At 39.2% G+C, this 19,239-nt stretch overlaps 1 protein-coding gene across 1 annotated transcript in view; it reads right to left on the bottom strand.

Moving 5' to 3' along the window:
- SLC39A9 (solute carrier family 39 member 9) overlaps positions 1–19,239 on the bottom strand; it is a 50,412-nt gene that overhangs the window by 11,505 nt on the left and 19,668 nt on the right. The window contains exon 3 of the mRNA XM_004010748.5: positions 1,727–1,924. Coding sequence (XP_004010797.1) covers positions 1,727–1,924 — 198 coding nt within the window. The remainder of the gene's footprint in view (positions 1–1,726; positions 1,925–19,239) is intronic.

Here is a 19,239-nt window from a genome sequence, read left to right as displayed (position 1 = left end):
TCCAAAATCACTGCAGATGGTGACTGCAGCCGTGAAATTAAAAGATGCTTGCTCCTTAGAAGAAAAGGTGTATCATGGCTCAGAATCCTTCTATGGCAAACCTAAATAGCATATTAAAAAGCAGAGACGTTACTTTGCCAACAAAGGTCTGTCTAGTCAAAGCTATAATTTTTCCCATAGTAATGTATGGATGTGAGAGTTGGACTATAGAGAAGGCTGAGCGTGGAAGAATTAATGCTTTTGAACTGTGGTGTTGGAGAAGACTCTTGAGAGTCCCTTGGACTGCAAGGAGCTCAAACCAGTCAATTTTAAAAGAGATCAGTCCTGAATATTCATTGGAAGGACTGATGCTGAAGCTGAAGCTCCAATACTTTGGCCACCTGATGCGAAGAACTGACTCACTGGAAAAGTCCCAGAAGCTGGGAAAGATTGAAGGCAGGAGCAGGAGATGACAGAGAATAAGATGTTTGGATGGCATCACTGATCAGTGGACATAGTTTGAGCAAGCTCCAGGAGTTGGGGATGGACAGGGAAGCCTGGTGTGCTGCAGTCCATGGGGTCACAAAAGAGGTGGACACGGACTGCGAAGTACTGCCACACTGCTTGATTCAGTCTTCCTGTCTATAAATGCTCACGCGATGGAGCTGGGTAACTGAGGCAACTCCGTACCTAACAGTCATTTAGCCATCAAACAGCAGAAGTCATGGGATCTCTCTCACTGAGGACCAAGATATTTATGTTTTCTAGTAGTTTGTATCTGTAAAATTCTGTCAATATATTTGAAAAGAAATATTTATAAATTCTCATGTCTATTATAACCCTTTCAAATTTATTTGTATCACAATGGTATCAAAGGTGTATCATGGCTCAGAATCCTTTTTTATTTAATATAAACCATATATCAAAGATGTTGATTTAACCAAAGATGAATTCATTGATCTCAAGACAAAAAAGTTACTATGACTGGAATTGATTTTAAAAGTCTTAGAGAATTCTAGTTGTCCTTGAAAGAAGTTTATCTTTCCCTGGAAAGCAAGCTACAAATGTGTTTAAGTGTATCTGTAATAAAGTATCTTTGTGAATCAGGCTTTTCTACACTGATAACCATCAAAACAAAAACCCAAATCAACTTGACAACAATGTTCAACTTGACAATCTGTTGCCTCTTAAAGCTCATCTCAGAATTTAATGTTCTTAGTCAAGCTACTCAACAATAGCTGTTATACTAATGTCCTAAACAATTTAACTCTAACTTGCTTATAATTTAAAGATATTATATCATTATTTAATACATTGATAAAGAGACATCCTATATCACAACCTTGTTTTTAATGTTTTAGTAACTATATTTCAATAAAATTTATTTTCTCTGTAGTCCTATGTACTATGCTTTATGTATTTAAAAACTATTTATCCCAATGAATGGTCCACAGGCTTTAGACTGCTTAAAGGCTCCATGGCACAAAAAGGGTTAAGAACTTCTGCCCTAGACCTCCACCAAATGAAACAGCTTTAAGATAACCAGGGTAGTAACCCAACAAACACTCTCTTGTGCCACATGTCACAACCCACTAGCTTCCTCAAATGAATAACATATTCACCAGAACCTAAGACAAGAGTTTTAATACTAAGTATGGCCACTGATACATACTGAATCATTCAATCAATTGTGATCACCTAAAATGCAAAGTTTTTGCACTGCTCAGAAAACCTTGGGGCCACTTACCGTCAGTAGAATGCACATGGGAGCTGCCAATCTGGTCCACCAACAACATGAAGACAAAGCCCAGTACGAGGGACACACCGATGTAGGCATGCAGCTGCGTGTGGTCATGGCTGTGCTCATGTTCATGGGCAACTGGTACTACTGCTGCTTTGTCTGATGCAATCACGTTCTGTGTTTGACTCGCTTGGTGGTGCTTCCCTAGAGCAGAATGAACCATAAAGAGATAACATGTTTACTCCCTTAAAGCATCTTATGTAGAGGCTTCCGTTCTTTTGTACTTTGAGCTCTACAGATTTTTCTGCAAAGACATTCACTTCCTATATTGAAATCTAGCAAGTCATAAACTCCCTTAAAGTTCATGATGAAAAAATTCCCAAAGCTCTTCTGCGTTTGGCAGGCAGAGTTTTTAACTGCCTATTATTTTCAAAACCTAGGAAGTGGAAGCAAATCACCAGGCAAGAAAGCAGTCATTTTCCCAAGGGATATCATCTTCCAATCCCCCCTTCTGTCTAGAGATTCACACCAGTCTCACCAGAAACCACAGAAAGATTTATTCTGATGAAAATAGGCAAATGAATAATAATAATAATGAAAATAATTCATCTAGTTTTATACTTAGGTTGATACAAAAATTGCAAATAAAGAGCAAACTGAGTATAAAACGCTTTAGCTTTAAAACACATCAGGGGACAATCACCAATTAGAAACCAAAAGGGCAGGGCAGTTTAAATGAGACATTTCCTTCAGTCTAAATTCAGTTCTAGAAATACAGTTGTTGGAGTACTCTGAATTACAGGAAATGACACCTGGCTAGGCAATATTAATACTACTAGTTTATACTCAAATATCTGACACTCAAAGCATGAATACTTCAAGAATTCTTATCTTTGCTGGTTTTATAAATACAGGCCAAAATACTAAACATATTTACCATTTATAATTAGATTAAGCATTTAACCTTTGACTAAAGAAATCACAGAAGCCTGCTGTAATAATTTAGACCCTGCCTTAATTATTGAGAAGCACAAACCATCTTAAGATAACAAAAATACATTTTTCTAATTCTTTAAAGATTTTTTGTTTACATAGCTTTTTCCTTTTTTTAACTTTTTAAAAATGTAAAATATACATTACATAAAATTTACTTATCATTTTAAACATTTTTAATCATATGATTCTGTGGCTTTAAGTACACACATTGTTCTACAACCATTATCCATGTCCAGAACTTTTTCATCTTCCCAAAGTAATTTTTTAGCCTTAAGACTTTTTTCCAAATAGTGATTTCATTGTTTGCGTTATTTTTTCATTTATTTGCTTTTAAATGTCTCAATCTTTTTTTTTTAAAGCACACTTCATTGAGGTATAATTCACAAATGTAAAAACTCTAGTTAAACTACGACCAAGTTCAAGTTTTGGAACAGTACTCAAAAATACCAGAACGGTTCTCCTGTGCTCCCTTGGAGTCAATGTTAGTCCTGGTCCCAAGCAAGTGCTGAATGCGCTTCTTGTCCTCTGAGTTTTCCCTGTTCTAGGATTTCCTATAAATGGAGTCATGCAATATGTATTCTTTTGCATAAGGATTCTTTTGATTAGCAGAATATTTTGAGATTTATCTAAGCTTTGCATGTATCTGTCACTTGGTCCTCGTTTTTGCTGAATAACGTCCCATTGTATGGACATATCACAACTTATTTACCCGTTCAGCTACTGATGGACATTTAGGTAATTTCCAACACTGGTCCATTATAAAGTCGCTACGAGCATTCAGGTACAAGTCTTTCTCTTTTTAAAAAAAATTATTTGTATTATTTTTAGGCTGCGCTGGGTCTTCACTGCTGCAAGTGGGCTTTCTCTAGCAGCAGCAAGCAGGAGTTACTCTGGTTGTGGTGCAGGGGCTTCTCTTGTTGTGCCTCGAGGTACCTGGGCTTCAGTAGTTATGGTGCATGGGCTCCAGGGCATGGGCTCGGTAGCTATGGCATACGGGCTTAGTTGCCCTGTGGCATGTGGCATCTTCCCAGACCAGGGATCAAACCCATGTCCCTTGCATTGGCAGGTAGATGCTTAACCAATGGACCACCAGAGAAGTCCAGGTAGAAATCTTTCTGTGGATGCAAGTTTTCCTTTCCCTTGAGTAAATACCTAGGATCAGAACTTTTGGGTATATGTATATTTATAAAAGAAAACGGGCTTCCCAGGTGGTGCTAGTGGTAAGGAGCCTGCCTGCCAATGCAGGAGACATAAAAGACACGGGTTTGATCCCTGAGTCGGGAAGATCCCCTGGAGGAGGAAATGGCAGCCCATTCCAGTATTCTTTCCTGAAAATTCCACGGACAAAGGAACCTGGCGGGCTACAGTCCATAGAGTTACAAAGAGTTGGACACGACTGAAGTGACTAAACATAACAAAACATAAAACTCTCAAATTGTTTTCCAAAGTGGTTGTACCAGTTTACATATCCAATAGCAATGTCTGAAAGTACTAGTTGCTCCATACCATTGTCAACATTTGATACTATGAGGTTTAAAATTTTTAACCATTTTTACATAGGTGATCATGTCATCTGCAGATAGATAGTCTTACTTCTTGCCAATCTTTATGCCTTATCTTTTTGTTTCTGGCCTTATTGCAAACTAGCATCTGGCTAGGACTTCAAGTACAATGTTAAGTACCAGTGGTTGAGAGGAAACAGCCTTGTTTTGTTCCCAGTGTTATGCATTTTATCTGATGTTGTTGTTGTATGACTCTTTGCAACTTTACAATGGTTACAACGCAAAAAAATTTCCTTCTCTTTGTCCCTCCCTTATGCTCCTCTTAAATGCCAAGTCACAAGCCCAACTTACTAAATTTACCCCAAGATCCACTGAGTTGCTACATTCAGTTTGGAAGCACTGATGGAGGTAAAGAGAGACTTTCAGATGAAGAAATAGATGATTTTGGAATAAGAGGCATTTCCTGGCAATTAGAAGCCTACACTGCAGTGATCAATTAAAGAGAACCAAACTCTAGACCGGTCTAGGAGGAAAAGGTGGGCACACAGAGTATGCCCACGCTGTTCTTCACGCAAGCAAAATTATTGTTAGCAATAAGGATTTTAAGCCAGAGAACTGACTGAAAGCTCAGAGATGAAAAATCATTAAGTTTATGAGAGAAGCAGTCTTAAGAATTTTGATTGGTAGTGTTGGACAATTAAACTGTGGCCTCATCGTAACATAAGGGTGTTTGGTTTGTGAAAAATCAATGAACTATACACTGTCAAATAATTAGCATGGCCTTGAGAATGAAAAATAAATGAAGTAAAACACTTGACTTTCTCTAAAGACAAGGCAATTTTTGGTATGCTTCCATTTTAATATACAAAACCAATTCTTCATATTTATAAATGTAAAGAAACTACACATGTGAAGTCAGTCATAGAATTTTGGTACCTACAATTTTCAATACTACTTAGAAAGATGCTATTGGAAAGGATTTGAATGATTACCTTTTTAAAAGCTCCCCACTAAATATTTAACAAAATGAGCTCTCATCTCTGCCTTTGTTTAGTCTGCAGTTCATGAATCCATGGGCCTTCCATGCTGCTTCTCCTGGGTAAAAGCCTGTCTCTCAAGACTCAGCTTGTAAGCTCCTTCCTCCTTGACATTTTCCATGTCCTCTTCTCCTCATGCATATCCAGCAGACTGGTGCGTGTCAACCATAAGTTTTGTATCACTATACTACAATTCAGACAGCAGCAAGCTATAGGACAAGGGTTCATGCCTAGTTTTGTAAATAAAATTTGCACTGGAATGCAGCCATGCTCATTTGTTCACAGACTGTCTATCGCTGCTTTCATGCTATGACAGCAGAGCTGAGTAACTGCAACAGAAACCATATGGCCCACAAAGCCTGAAATGTTTACTATTTGGCCCTTTTAGAAAAAGTTTGCCAGCCCTTGCTGTCACTGACTGTTAATTTATTCATTTTCCATCGGCTGTGAATTCTTGAAGGCAGAAGCTATATTGTAGATCTATGAACTCTAACAATCAATATAAGGCCATAAATTGAGTATATACTCAACAAATAGATTTTGAAGGCAAAAAAAAAATAGCCTTACACTCCTGTAATTTTTTAAGTTGACATTTCATTTCGAAAGTTAGGCAATTAATTCCTTCCAATGCAAAAAGATTTTTTAAAATTGAAATAAAACACAATCTTTTAGTCTTATATTTTAGAATGGCTTCCCTGGTGGCTCAGATGGTAAAGAATCTGCCCGCAATGCAGGAGACACAGGTGTGATCCCTGGGTTGCCTCTGAAGAAAGAAATGGCTACCCACTCCAGTATTCTTGCCTAGAAAATTCCATGGACAGAGAAGCCTGGTGGGTGACATACAGTCCATGGTGTCGCAAAGAATTGGACGTGATTGAAAAACTTCCACTTTCAAGATAATTATGTACATGATTCTTTATAAATCCAGACTTAATAGGTAATAGATGTATGTGTTAAATTAGGTGAAAGGTTATGCTAAAGTGAGCTGAGTACAGAGGTGGGTTAACACCTCATTAAAGGGTGGAAAATTCTGAAAGAGATGGGAATACCAGACCATCTGACCTGCCTCTTGAGAAATCTGTATGCAGGTCAGGAAGCAACAGTTAGAACTGGACATGGGACAACAGACTGGTTCCAAATTGGGAAAGGAGTACGTCAAGGCTGTATACTGTCACCCTGCTTATTTAACTTATATGTAGAGTACATCATGGGAAACACTGGGCTGGAAGAAGGACAAGCTGGAATCAAGATTCCCGGGAGAAATATCAATAACCTCAGATATGCAGATGACACCACCCTTAGGGCAGCAAGTGAAGAGGAGCTAAAAGCCTCTTGATGAAAGTGAAAGAGGAGAGCGAAAAGTTGGCTTAAAGCTCAACATTCAGAAAACTAAGATCATGGCATCCTGTCCCATCATTTCATGGGAAATAGATGGAGAAACAGTGTCAGGCTTTATTTTTTTGGGCTCCAAAATCACTGCAGATGATGATTGCAGCCATGAAATTAAAAAGACGCTTACTCCTTAGAAGGAAAGTTATGACCAACCTAGATAGCATATTCAAAAGCAGAGACATTACTTTGCCAACAAAGGTCCATCTAGTCAAGGCTATGGTTTTTCCAGTAGTCATGTATGGATGTGAGAGTTGGACTGTGAAGAAAGCTGAGCGCCGAAGAACTGATGCTTTTGAACTGTGGTGTTGGAGAAGACTCCTGAGAGTCCCTGGGACTGCAAGGAGATCCAACCAGTCCATTCTGAAGGAGATCAACCCTGGGATTTCTTTGGAAGGAATGATGCTGAAGCTGAAACTCCAGTACTTTGGCCACCTCATGCAAAGAGTTGACTCATTGGAAAAGACTCTGATGCTGGGAGGGATTGGGGGCAGAAGGAGAAGGGGAAGACAGAAGATGAGATGGCTGGATGGCATCACCAACTTGATGGATGCGGGGTGAGTGAACTCCAGGAGTTGGTGATGGACAGGGAGGCCTGGCGTGCTGCAATTTGTGGGGTCACAAAGAGTCGGACACGACTGAGCGACTGAACTGAACTGAACAGAGAGGGTGTTAGTCATACTATTATTTGTGAACAGTTGTATAATAATTTTCAAAGGCAATTACTTTGGGGGTATCCATAGCTCTGAAATTAAATGTCAAGCCTAATCACAACTTTCAAAGGATGACCAACATTATTTCCCTTCACTGTTGTTTAGGCGCTAAGTCATGTGTGACTCTTTGCAACCCTTGGACTGCAACATGCCAGGCTTTCCTGTCCTCACTATCTCCTGGAGTTTGTTAAAGTTCATGTGCATTGAGTCAGTGATGCCATCTAACTACCTCATCTTCCGCCGCCCTCTTCTTTTGTCTTCAGTCTTTCCCATCCTCAGGGTCTCTTCCAATAAGTCAGTTCTTCGCATCAGGTGGCCAAAGTACTGGAGCTTCAGCTTTAGTTATCAATCTTTCCAATGAATATTCAGGGTTGATTTCCTTTAGGCCTGACTGGTTTGATCTCCTTGCAGTCCAAGGGACTCTCAAGAGTCTTCTCCAGTACCACAATTCAAAAGCATCAATTCTTCGGCACTCAGCATTTTTTATGGTCCAATGTTCACATCCCTTAATAATAAGGTACAGAATTTTTCAATTTAGGTGAGTATAAGAACCTATATCTTATCCTAACAATGCTTTCTTTATCTAAATCATTTTGGAACTCTTGGCATAGCCTTCGGAGTCAAGTTTATGAGTCACAATAAAACTACTTCCTAATATACCAGCTTCTGATCTAAAATAATACTGAATAAATGGGTCAGCTATGTTATTAAACAGATTCGCGTTGAATAAACTATATTTCTGCAAACCTAAACTGCTTTTAAGGAAAACTCTCCTGCCACTGATGATTTTCATCTCGTACTCTGGAGGTAAATTAAAGAGAGAGTTCTAACATTTTTTGAGCATTCACTAATATAAGTATATAATTTCCTGATATTAGCACTTTAAAAGAATTAACATTTAATTTTATGTATAAATAAAACTGTGGCAAATAAATGTCAGGAACATTATTTTATATATATATATGGCAAATAAATGTCAGGAACATTATTTTATATATATATATGGCAAATAAATGTCAGGAACATTATTTTATATATATATATATATATATATAATATTTATATAAAACTTGAAGTAAGTGTGCTGTTGATTGAAGGTTTCCATACAAGATCTGAATACTTATAATTAAGTGGAATTTAATTTTATATATAAAAACATAAAATATTTACTGGATTATATACAATAAATGGTAGCCATTATTGGTTTTATTTGCAAGCATTAGCCAAAACAAAACAAAAAAGCTTTTTAAAGTAAGTGATAATCCCATGACTTGTTAGCACATTAACAGTTTAGTAATGAGATCTGGATATTCAGTATTAACACATCCACCCTTCCTCTTATACTGAAGGACATGAAACTCAACCCAGCAAAACCTGAGATCTCAAAAACCAGCTATTTACTATTTACACTAGCCAAGATATGGAAACAACATAAATGGCCACTGACAGATGACTGGATAAACAAGATGTGGTGTATATATATAACGGAACACTACTCAGCCATACAAGAGAGTGAAATAATGCCATTTGCAGCAAGATGGATGGACCTGGAGACTATACTAGGAGAAGGAAATGGCAGCCCACTACAGTGTTCTTGCCTGGAGAATCCCAGGGACGGGGGAGCCTGGTGGGCTGCCGTCTATGGGGTTGCACAGAGTCAGACACGACTGAAGCAACTTAGGGGCAGAGACTATGCTAAGTGAAGTGAATCAGAAAGAGAAAGACAAATGCCACATGACATCACTTCCATGTGGAATTTAAAATATGACACAAGTGAACTTATCTATGAAACAGAAACAGACTCACACACATAGAGAAGACTTCTCACTGCCAAGGGGCAGAGGGGTTGGGGAGGGATGGATTGGGAGTTTGGGATGATTAGATGCAAACTATGATAGAATGGAGAAACAACAAGGGCCTACTGCATAGCACACGGAACTATATAGTCGATATCCTGTGATAAACCATAATGGAAAAGAATATGAAAAATAATATACATATGTATAACTGAGTCACTTTGCTATACAGTAGAAATGAACACCCATTGTAAATCAACTATACGAAAATAAAATACAAAATTTTAACACCCAGATATTTAATTAAAATTTGTGTACATATGTTACTCATTCTTGAAAGAACTTTCAGGTTCTTACTGTTGTGTCTATTTCACACAGGGCACTGGTTGGTAATGAATACATGTTCCATGTCACATTTCCCACTGCAAAGTATATAAACCCAGTATTATCATTGGATATTGCTCATCAGTCATATATTTCTCATGCCACTAACACAGTGTTCAGCAAATCATTATGGGCTTAATTCTCTCCCTAGACACTCATACAGGAACTCTTCCAATAAGCTCCACCAGTATGGTATATAGCCTTCTTATGTTATGGACACATATGTTAAATTATTGATAAATATAATAGAATCAATTTACCCTTTGAAGACATTCACTAGAACTCCTTCAGATTAATATTTACAAAGGACAAAGCATTCTAAGAATCAAACCTTCAGGTAATCTGTTTCTTTGTGGGGAAGGGTGACCCCAGCTTTGATGTTTATATTTTTGGCCTTTATTGATTGTTTTAAATTTCCTACCTTCTACTTATATCTTATAACCTTTACAGATTTTTATTATACACCTTCCTTTTTTTTTTTCCTGGGCAAAGACAGACAGTTCTTTACACTTGATGTGTTTTCAGTAATAGTCAAAGTGTTAGTCGCTCAGTGGCATCTGGCTCTTTGTGAGCCCATAGAATTGTAGCCTGCCAGGTTCTTCTGTCCATGGAATTCTTCAGGCAAGACTACTGGAGAGGGTAGCCATTTCCTTCTCCAGGGGCTCTTCCGACCCAGGGACTGAATCTGGGTCTCCCACACTGCAGGCAGATTCTCTATGGTCTCAGCCACCAGGGAAGCCCAATAGGGTAGAGCAGCTCTTACTTACTATCTGTTTATCATGTAAAAGAGAAAACTGACTATAGTCAAACTAATGTTTTAAAGGGATGTTAATGAATCTTTTTTTTTTTAATTAAAATACTACTATTTCTGAAAGGAAAAAAAATCTCATTATAGGGTAGGAAACTTACATTTCTTTAGCAGATAAACAATGTTTTGGTGATATGAAATTCCTTACAATGTTCACCACATAGCAGAGTGTCATTAAAAGTGTAGACTTCAGACAGAGTGAGACAGCCTGTGTTCAAATCCTGGTCCTGAAACCTACTGGCTGAGTTGCCTGGGCAAATTATTTAACCTCTCAGGGGCTCAAAAGTCTCATCCATAAAGCAATATCCACCTTAGAGGGTTGTTGTGAATGATTAGGCGATATATTCACACAATACCTGGTATTGTGGTTAAGTGCTCACTAAATGTTCAGGAGGGACTGGGGGCAGGAGGAGAAGGGGACGACTGAGCGACTGAACTGAAACTGACTGAAATGTTCAGGAACATAGTTGTACATTAAATGGAATTAATTCAGGAGATGTACATGAACATGTGAAACATCTGGAGTGAATATCTGGTCAGATACAGTACTGAACAATAAAACAACTTCAGAGTCCTGAAAGTAAATAATATATATAAAAGTAATATATTATACAATCATAGTATATTATATATTATATATAAATATATTATATAATTATATTATATAATTAATATATAATATATAAGAGCCTTAAAGAGCTCCATTTTTATTAATGGATGATAGGATAAATGTTAATATAATAGCAGATTTAACCCTCTACTTTAAAAGAATTTTGGTGGTTTCAAACATTAGCTCCATAGTAAACAAGTACTGCAGTACTCAATAAACTATGTTCCCAAAACTTCTGTTTCTACAGAAAGACTGTTTCCTCACATGAACACAGATAATCATCTAAGTCCAGTGATTTTAGAGCTATAATTGTAGAAGAGTATGTGAGAAGTTCCTTTTCACATTAATTTGTACTTAATACTGCTTATTAAAGTGTCAGAGTACTTAGTTAACATGGTATACTGAGCTCTGAAAAAATACCTGCTAGTAATTATCATAATTATAAGGTCCACAGAAGAACTAAACCATAGGATGTAGTTACATGTACACAAATTCCTTTCTCAAAGTTTGCAGAAAAGTTGGTTTGAACTACAATAACTGAAGAGCAGAAAGGACTTCCCTGGTGGTCCAATGGCTGAGACTCTACACCCCCAATGCAGGGGGCCAAGGTTTGATGGAACAAGATCCCACACGCTGCAACAAAGATGGGAAATCCCTCATGCTACACCTAAGACTCAACATAGTCAAATCAATCAAAACACACAGACATACACATAGAGACACCACTACCCATCTATTTGGGTGATTAAAATAAAAAACTAAAACAAAAGAGACAACAAAAATGTTTGGAAGGGAGTCAACTGGAACTCTCACACATTACGGGGTGTGGGTATTAGCCACTCAGTCGTGTCCGACTCTGTGACCCCATGGACTGTAGCCCACCAGGCTCCTTTGTCCAGGGACTTCTCCAGGCAAGAATATTGGAGCAGGTATAAACCACTGATACACCAAACAACAGGATGACTTCTCAACTGCATTAAGCCAACTAAAAGAAGCCAGATCCAAAGACTACAAGGCTGCATATATATGACATTGAGAAAAGACAAAACGATAGACACAGAGGAGATCAGAGGTTGCTCAAGACTGGGAGCAGAGGAAAAGTTTGAGTACAAAAGGAGCTGAGGGCGATGGAACTGTTCTGTATTTTGACTTAATGCATTTGACAAAACGTAGTCATTCATGCCAAAAAGAGTGAATGCTGCTGTTGTTCAGTTGCTCAGTCGTGTCCAGCTGTTTGCAACCCCATAGACTGCAGCACACCAGGCTTCCCTGTCCTTTACTACCTCTCAGAGTTTGCTCAAACTCATGTCCATTGAGTCGGTGATGCCATCCAACTATCGCATCCTCTGTTGCCACCTTCTCCTCCTGCCTTCAATCTTTCCCAGCATCGGGGTCTTTTCCAGTGGGTCAGTTCCCCACATCAGGTGGCCAAAATATTGGAGCTTCAGCTTCAGCATCAGTCCTTCCAACGAATATTCAGGGTTGATTTCCTTTATTGACTTGTTTGATCTCCTTGCTGTCCAAGGGACTCTCAAGAGTCTTCTCCAGCACCACAGTTTGAAAGCATCAATTTTTTGGCTCTCAGCTTTCTTTATGGTCCAACTCTCACAACCATAGATGACTACTGGAAAAACCATAGCTCTGACTATGTGGACCTTTGTCAGTTAAGTGATGTCTCTCCTTTTTAATATGCTGTCTAGGTTGGTCATAGCTTTCCTCCCAAGAAGCGTCTTCTAATTTCATGGCTGCAGTCACCATCCGCAGTGATTTTGGAGCCCAAGAAGATAAAGTCTGTCACTGTTTCCAATTTTTCCCTATCTATTTGCCGCGAAGTGATGGGATCAAATGCCATAATCTTTGTCTTTTGAATGTTGAGTTTTAAGCCAGTTTTTTCACTCTCCTCTTTCACCTGCATCAAGAAGCTCTTTTGTTCCTCTTCGATTTCTACCATTAGGGTACTGTCATCTGCATATCTGAGGTTATTGATATTTCCCCTGGGAATCTTGATTCCAGCTTGTGCTTCTTCCAGCCCAGCGTTTCTCATGATGTACTCTGTATAAAAGTTAAATAAGCAGGGTGACAATAGACAGTTTTGACGTACTCCTTTCCCAATTTGGAACCAGTCTGTTGTTCCATGTCTGGTTCTAACTGTTACTTCTTGACCTGCATACAGATTTCTCAGGAGGCAGGTAAGGTGGTCTGGTATTTCCATCTCTTTAAGAATTCTCCACAGTTTGTTATGATCCACACAGTCAAAGGCTTTAGTGTAGTCAATGAAGCAGATGTTTTTCTGGAACTCCCTTGCTTTTTCTATGGTCCAACAGATGCTGGCAATTTGATCTTTGGTTCCTCTGCCTTTTATAAATCTAACTTGTACATCTGGAAGTTCTCAATTCAAGTACTTCTGAAGCCTAGCTTGAAGGATTTTGAGCATAACCCTGCGAGCACATGAAATGAACACAATTTTGACGTAGTTTGAACATTCTTTGGCATTGCCTTTCTTTGGGACTGGGATAAAAACTGACCTTTTCCAATCCACTCCAGCAATTTGGAAACTGCTGAGTTTTTCAAATTTGCCGGCATACTGAGTGCTGCACTTTAACGGCATCATCTTTTAGGACTTGAAATAGCTCAGCTGGAATTCCATCACCTCCACTAGCTTTGTTTGCAGTAATGCTTCCTGAGGCCCACTTGACTTCACACTCCAGGATGTCTGGCTCTAGTTGAGTGATCACACCATTGTGGTTATCTAGATTATTAAGACCTTTTTAGTAAAGTTCTTCTGTGTGTTCTTGACACTTCTTCTTAATATCTTCTGCTTCTGTTAGGTCCATACCGTTTCTGTCCTTTATTGTGCCCATCTTTGCCTGACATGTTTCCTTGGTATCTCTAATTTTCTTGAATAGATGTCTAGTCTTTTCCATTACGTTGTTTTCTTCTATGTCTTTACATTGTTCACTTATGAAGGCTTTCTTATCTTCCCATGCTGTTCTTTGGAATTCTGCATTCAGGTGGGTTTATCTTTCCTTTTCTCCTTTGCCTTTTGCGTCTCTTCTTTTCTCAGCTATTTGTAAGGCCTCCTCAGATAACCATTTTGCCTTTCTTTTTCTTGAGGATGGTTTTGATCACTGCCTCCTGTACAATGTCACGAACCTCTGTCCATAGTTCTTCAGGCACTCTAACAGATCTAATCCCTTGAATCTATTTGTCATTTCCATTGTATAATTGTAAGGGATTTGATTTAGGTCATTCCTGAATGGCCTAGTGGTTTTCCCTACATTCTTCAATTTAAGTCTGAATTTTGCAGTAAGAAGCTAACAATCTGAGCCATAGTCAGCTCCAGGCCTTGTTTCTGCTGACTATATAGAGCTTCTCCATCTTTGGCTGCAAAGAATATAATCAATCTGATTTCGATTTTGACCATCTGGTGATGTCCACGTGTAGAGTTGTCTCCTGTGTTGTTGGAAGAGGGTGTTTTGCTATGACCAGTGCATTCTCTTGGCAAAACTCTGTTAACCTTTGCCCCGCTTCGTTTTGTACTCCAAGGCCAAACTTGTCTATTACTCCAGGTATCTCTTGACTTCCTACTTTTGTATTCCAGTCCCCTGTGACGAAAAGGACATCTTTTTAGTGTTAGTTCTAGAAAGTTTTGTAGGTCTTCATAGAACTGGTCAGCTTCAGCTTCTTTATCATTAGTGGTTGGGACATAGATTTGGATTACTGTGATACTGAATGGTTTGCCTTGGAAACGAACTGAGATCATTCTACCATTTTTGAGATTGTACTCAATTACTGCATCAAATTGCCAACATCCACTGGATCATCGAAAAAGCAAGAGAGTTCCAGAAAAACATCTATTTCTGCATAAAGCAGACTATGCCAAAGCCTTTGACTGTGTGGATCACAATCAACTGTGGAAAATTCTCAAAGAGATGGGAATACCAGACCACCTGACTTGCCTCTTGAGAAAAACCTGTATGCAAGTCAAGAGGTAACAGTTAGAACCGGACATAGAACAGACTGGTTCCAGATAGGAAAAGGAGTCCGTCAAGGCTGTATACTGTTACCCTGCTTATTTAACTTATATGCAGAGTACATCATGAGAAACTCTGGGCTGGAAGCAGCACAAGCTGGAATCAAGATTGCTGGGAGAAACATCAATAACCTCAGATATGTAGATGACACCACCCTTATGGCAGAAAGTGAAGAGGAACTAAAGAGCCTCTTGATGAAAGTGAAAGGGAGAGTGAAAAAGTTGGCCTAAAGCTCAACATTCAGAAAACAAAGATCATGGCATCTGGTCCCATCACTTCATGGCAAATAGATGGGGAAACAGTGGAAACAGACTTTACATTTTGGGGCTCCAAAACCACTGCAGATGGCACTCCTTGGAAGGAAAGTTATGACCAACCTAGATAGCATATTAAAAACCAGAGACATTACTTTGCCAACAAAGATCTGTCTAGTCAAGGCTATGGTTTTTCCAGTGGTCATGTATGGATGTGAGAGCTGGACTGTGAAGAAAGCTGAGTGCCAAAGAATTGATGCTTTTGAAATGTGGTGTTGGAGAAGATTCTTGCAAGTCCCTTGGACTGCAAGGAGATCCAACCAGTCCATCCTAAAGGAGACCAGTCCTGCAGGTTCATTGTAAGGACTGATGCTGAGGCTGAAATTCCAATACTTTGGCCACCTCATGTGAAGAGTTAACTCATTGGAAAAGACCCTGATGCTGGGAGGGATTGGGGCAGGAGGAGAAGGGGACAACAGAGGATGAGATGGCTGGATGGCATCATCGACTCGATGGACATGAGTTTGGGTGAACTCCGGGAGTTGGTGATGGACAGGGAGGCCTGGCGTGCTGCAGTTCATGGGGTCACAAAGAGTTGGACACGATTGAGCGACTAAACTGAACTGAACTGCATTTCGGACTCTTTTTGTTGACTATGAGGCCTATTCCATTTCTTCTAAGGGCTTCTTGCCTACAGTAGTTGATATGGTCATCTGAATTAAATTTGCCCATTCTTGTCCATTTTAGTTCACTGATTACTAAATGTTGATGTTCACCCTTGCCACCTTCTGTTTAATCACTTCCAATTTACCTTGATTCATGGACCTAATATTTCAGGTTCTTATGCAGTATTGTTCTTTACAGCATTGGACTTGACTTTCACCACCAGCCACATCCACAACTGGGCATCGTTTCTGCTTTGGCTCAGCCTCTTTATTCCTCCTGGAGCTATTTCTCCACTCATCTCCTATAGCATATTGGGCACCTACTAACCTGAGGGCTTCATCTTTCACTGTCATATCTTTTTGCCTTTTGAATATAAAATATGTAAGTGAAAATAGTTGTAAAGTATTTCTTTTTTTTTTTATGAAGGCCAACCAGCATGTGGGATCTTCGTTCCCTGACCAGGGATCAAACCCACAACTTCTGCAGTAAAAGAACAGAATCTTGGCCACTGGACCACTAGGGAAGTCCCTTAAAAGATTTTTAAATGATTGGCTTGGGGCAGGAGAATAATCTGTGATGAAAAGGTTAAAGAGATCAGAATGCTTATTTTTCAAAAAATAGGTTTATAAAGCACATGTATCTATTTTCTTTTATTTATTTTTTTATTTTTTTAAAGCACATGTATCTACTTTCAAATGAATCCACAAAGTTATTTTGGGCCAAAACAAGGAAAACTGAAAATAAAGGAAAGCAACCCAACACATAGTAGCTACATTTAACTTTAAAACTATACCTGAAATATGGTATACACATTATTATCCCATAAAACTATCAGAAAAAAAAAAACAATAAAAACCTAAAGCTGAAGCACTTTTTCCCCCTACTCTAGTGTTTCCCAAACTTGTCTAATAAGAATCATTTGACAACTTGTTAAAATTAGATATACCCAAATATCTTCCCTGGAGATTTTGATTAAATATTCTAGGTTGGGGATCAGAAAACTGTACTTTTAAAATGCACCCCTCCCTCAAGAAACTTTTATTATCAGACAAGTTTAGCAAACAACTACCACCCATAATTCTTAGCACAAAGCCAAGCAAAACAAATTTTAAGTGTCTTTTAATCATAGTCTGAATGTTTTCTAGCACACCAGCAGAGTAATTTCCACAGTGGAATGAGCACACCCAGGAAAATTCAAGATGATCCACTAGAACATGAAAGGAAATACTGATCTATATACTGTTACTTTAAATCTCATTTTCCAAAATTTTCTATTTAAGGAGTGTTTTTTATAATGTAGAGTATATCAGTGCAATAGCACATGTATTATCTTTTTTTCTCAATAGAATATATGATCAAAAAAGAGTGGAAACCACTGCTCTAAGGCTCCTAATTTGTTATTTTTTCCTCCTAAGGCTGACCAATCCTCAGCCTCTGACCTACTCTGCCCTAACCCCCATGATCCCCACTTTACCACTATGACCATATTCATACCCAAGGCATATGAGCATCATCCCTCTGAATATAGGACACAGTTTTTTTCCTGTACTAACATCTGAAAAAATATTTATTATGTTGTGACTAGTAAGAAATTTTGGAGAAGGCAATGGAACCCCACTCTAGTACTCTTGCTTGGAAAATCCCATGGATGGAGGAACCTGGTAGGCTGCAGTCCATGGGGTTGCGAAGAGTCGGACACGACTGAGCGACTTCACTTTCACTTTTCACTTTCATTTTTCACTTTCATGCACTGGAGAAGAAAATGGCAACCCACTCCAGTGTTCTTGCCTGGAGAATCCCAGGGACGGGGGAGCCTGGTGGGCTGCTGTCTTATCGGGTCGCACAGGGTCAGACACGACTGAAGTGACTTAGCAGCAGCAGCAGCAGTATGAAATTTGGAAGGCGCTGACTTCTTTATTCTATTCTTAAAGTCTAGCAGACTCTTGGCATCTGAAGAGTCAGCTCACCAATATAACATTTGTGGTTTCAGTCAAGTGGGACATTTCCTGACAGGTGGGAATCTGATTTTGCTGAATCACCAATCTGAATCAAGTATGCCTCCCAGCTGACATAAAGGACCAAATCATTTAGCAGATGAATAAACGAAGCTGACCGCCCAGCATTTACTCTTCTGTAGCTGTACTGTTCTCTGCTTGTTATTAGGGTCAGGAGAGGTCTCTTTAATTTCTTCAGTTCAGTTCAGTTCAGTCTCTCAGTTGTGTCCTACTCTTTGCGACCCCATGAATCGCAGCACGCCAGGCTTCCCTGTCCATCACCAACTCCCGGAGTTCACTCAGACTCATGTCCATCGAGTCAGTGATGCCATCCAGCCATCTCATCCTCTGTCGTCCCCTTCTCCTCCTGCCCCCAATCCCTCCTAGCATCAAAGTCTTTTCCAATGAGTCAACTCTTCTCATGAGGTGGCCAAAGTATTGAAGTTTCAGCTTTAGCATCATTCTTTCCAAAGAAATCCCAGGGTTGATCTCCTTCAGAATGGATTGGTTGGATCTCCTTGCAGTCCAAGGGACTCTCAAGAGTCTTCTCCAACACCACAGTTCAAAAGCATCAATTCTTTGGCACTCAGCCTTCTTCACAGTCCACCTCTCACATCCATACATGACCACAGGAAAAACCATAGCCTTGAGTAGACAGACCTTAGTCGGCAAAGTAATGTCTCTGGTTTTTAATATGCTATCTAGGTTGGTCATAACTTTTCTTCCAAGGAGTAAGCGTCTTTTAATTTCATGGCTGCAGTCACCATCTGCAGTGATTTTGGAGCCCTAAAAAATAAAGTCTGACACTGTTTCTTAGTTATCCTTCACTACAGAAGTCCTCATTACCTACAAGGTTCATTATAAAGAGTCCTTGAGGCGCTTCCCTGGTGGCTCAGTGGTAACAAATCCGCCTACCAATGCAGGAAACATGGGTTCCCTCCCTGGTCTAGGAAGATCCCACATGCCCTGGAGCAACTAAGCCTGTGTATCACAACTACTGAGTCTGTGCTCCAGAGTCTGGCAGTTGCAGCTACCGAGCCCATGTGCTGTAGCTACCGAAGCCTGCATGCCTTAGACTCCATGCTCTGCAATGAGAAGCCCCCGCAGTAAGAAGCCTGTGCACAGCAAGTAGAGAAAGTCAATACAGCAATGAAGACCCAGCACAGCCATAAATAAACGCACAAAATTTAAAAACAAAATGGTTAAAAAACTTTTTTAAAGGAGTCCTTGAATCCAAATGTGTTTATCTATCTATCTATCTATATATATTTTTAAATTAAAGAACACTAAAAATACAATCATTGTCATGTAGGAACTTGGAAGTTTTGCATAGGCA

This window comes from Ovis aries, chromosome 7 (assembly GCF_016772045.2).
Source record: "Ovis aries strain OAR_USU_Benz2616 breed Rambouillet chromosome 7, ARS-UI_Ramb_v3.0, whole genome shotgun sequence".
Classification (NCBI taxonomy): domain Eukaryota; kingdom Metazoa; phylum Chordata; class Mammalia; order Artiodactyla; family Bovidae; genus Ovis; species Ovis aries.
The sequence above is the reverse complement of the archived record's forward strand: the minus strand, read 5'-3'. Positions and strand labels throughout refer to the sequence as shown.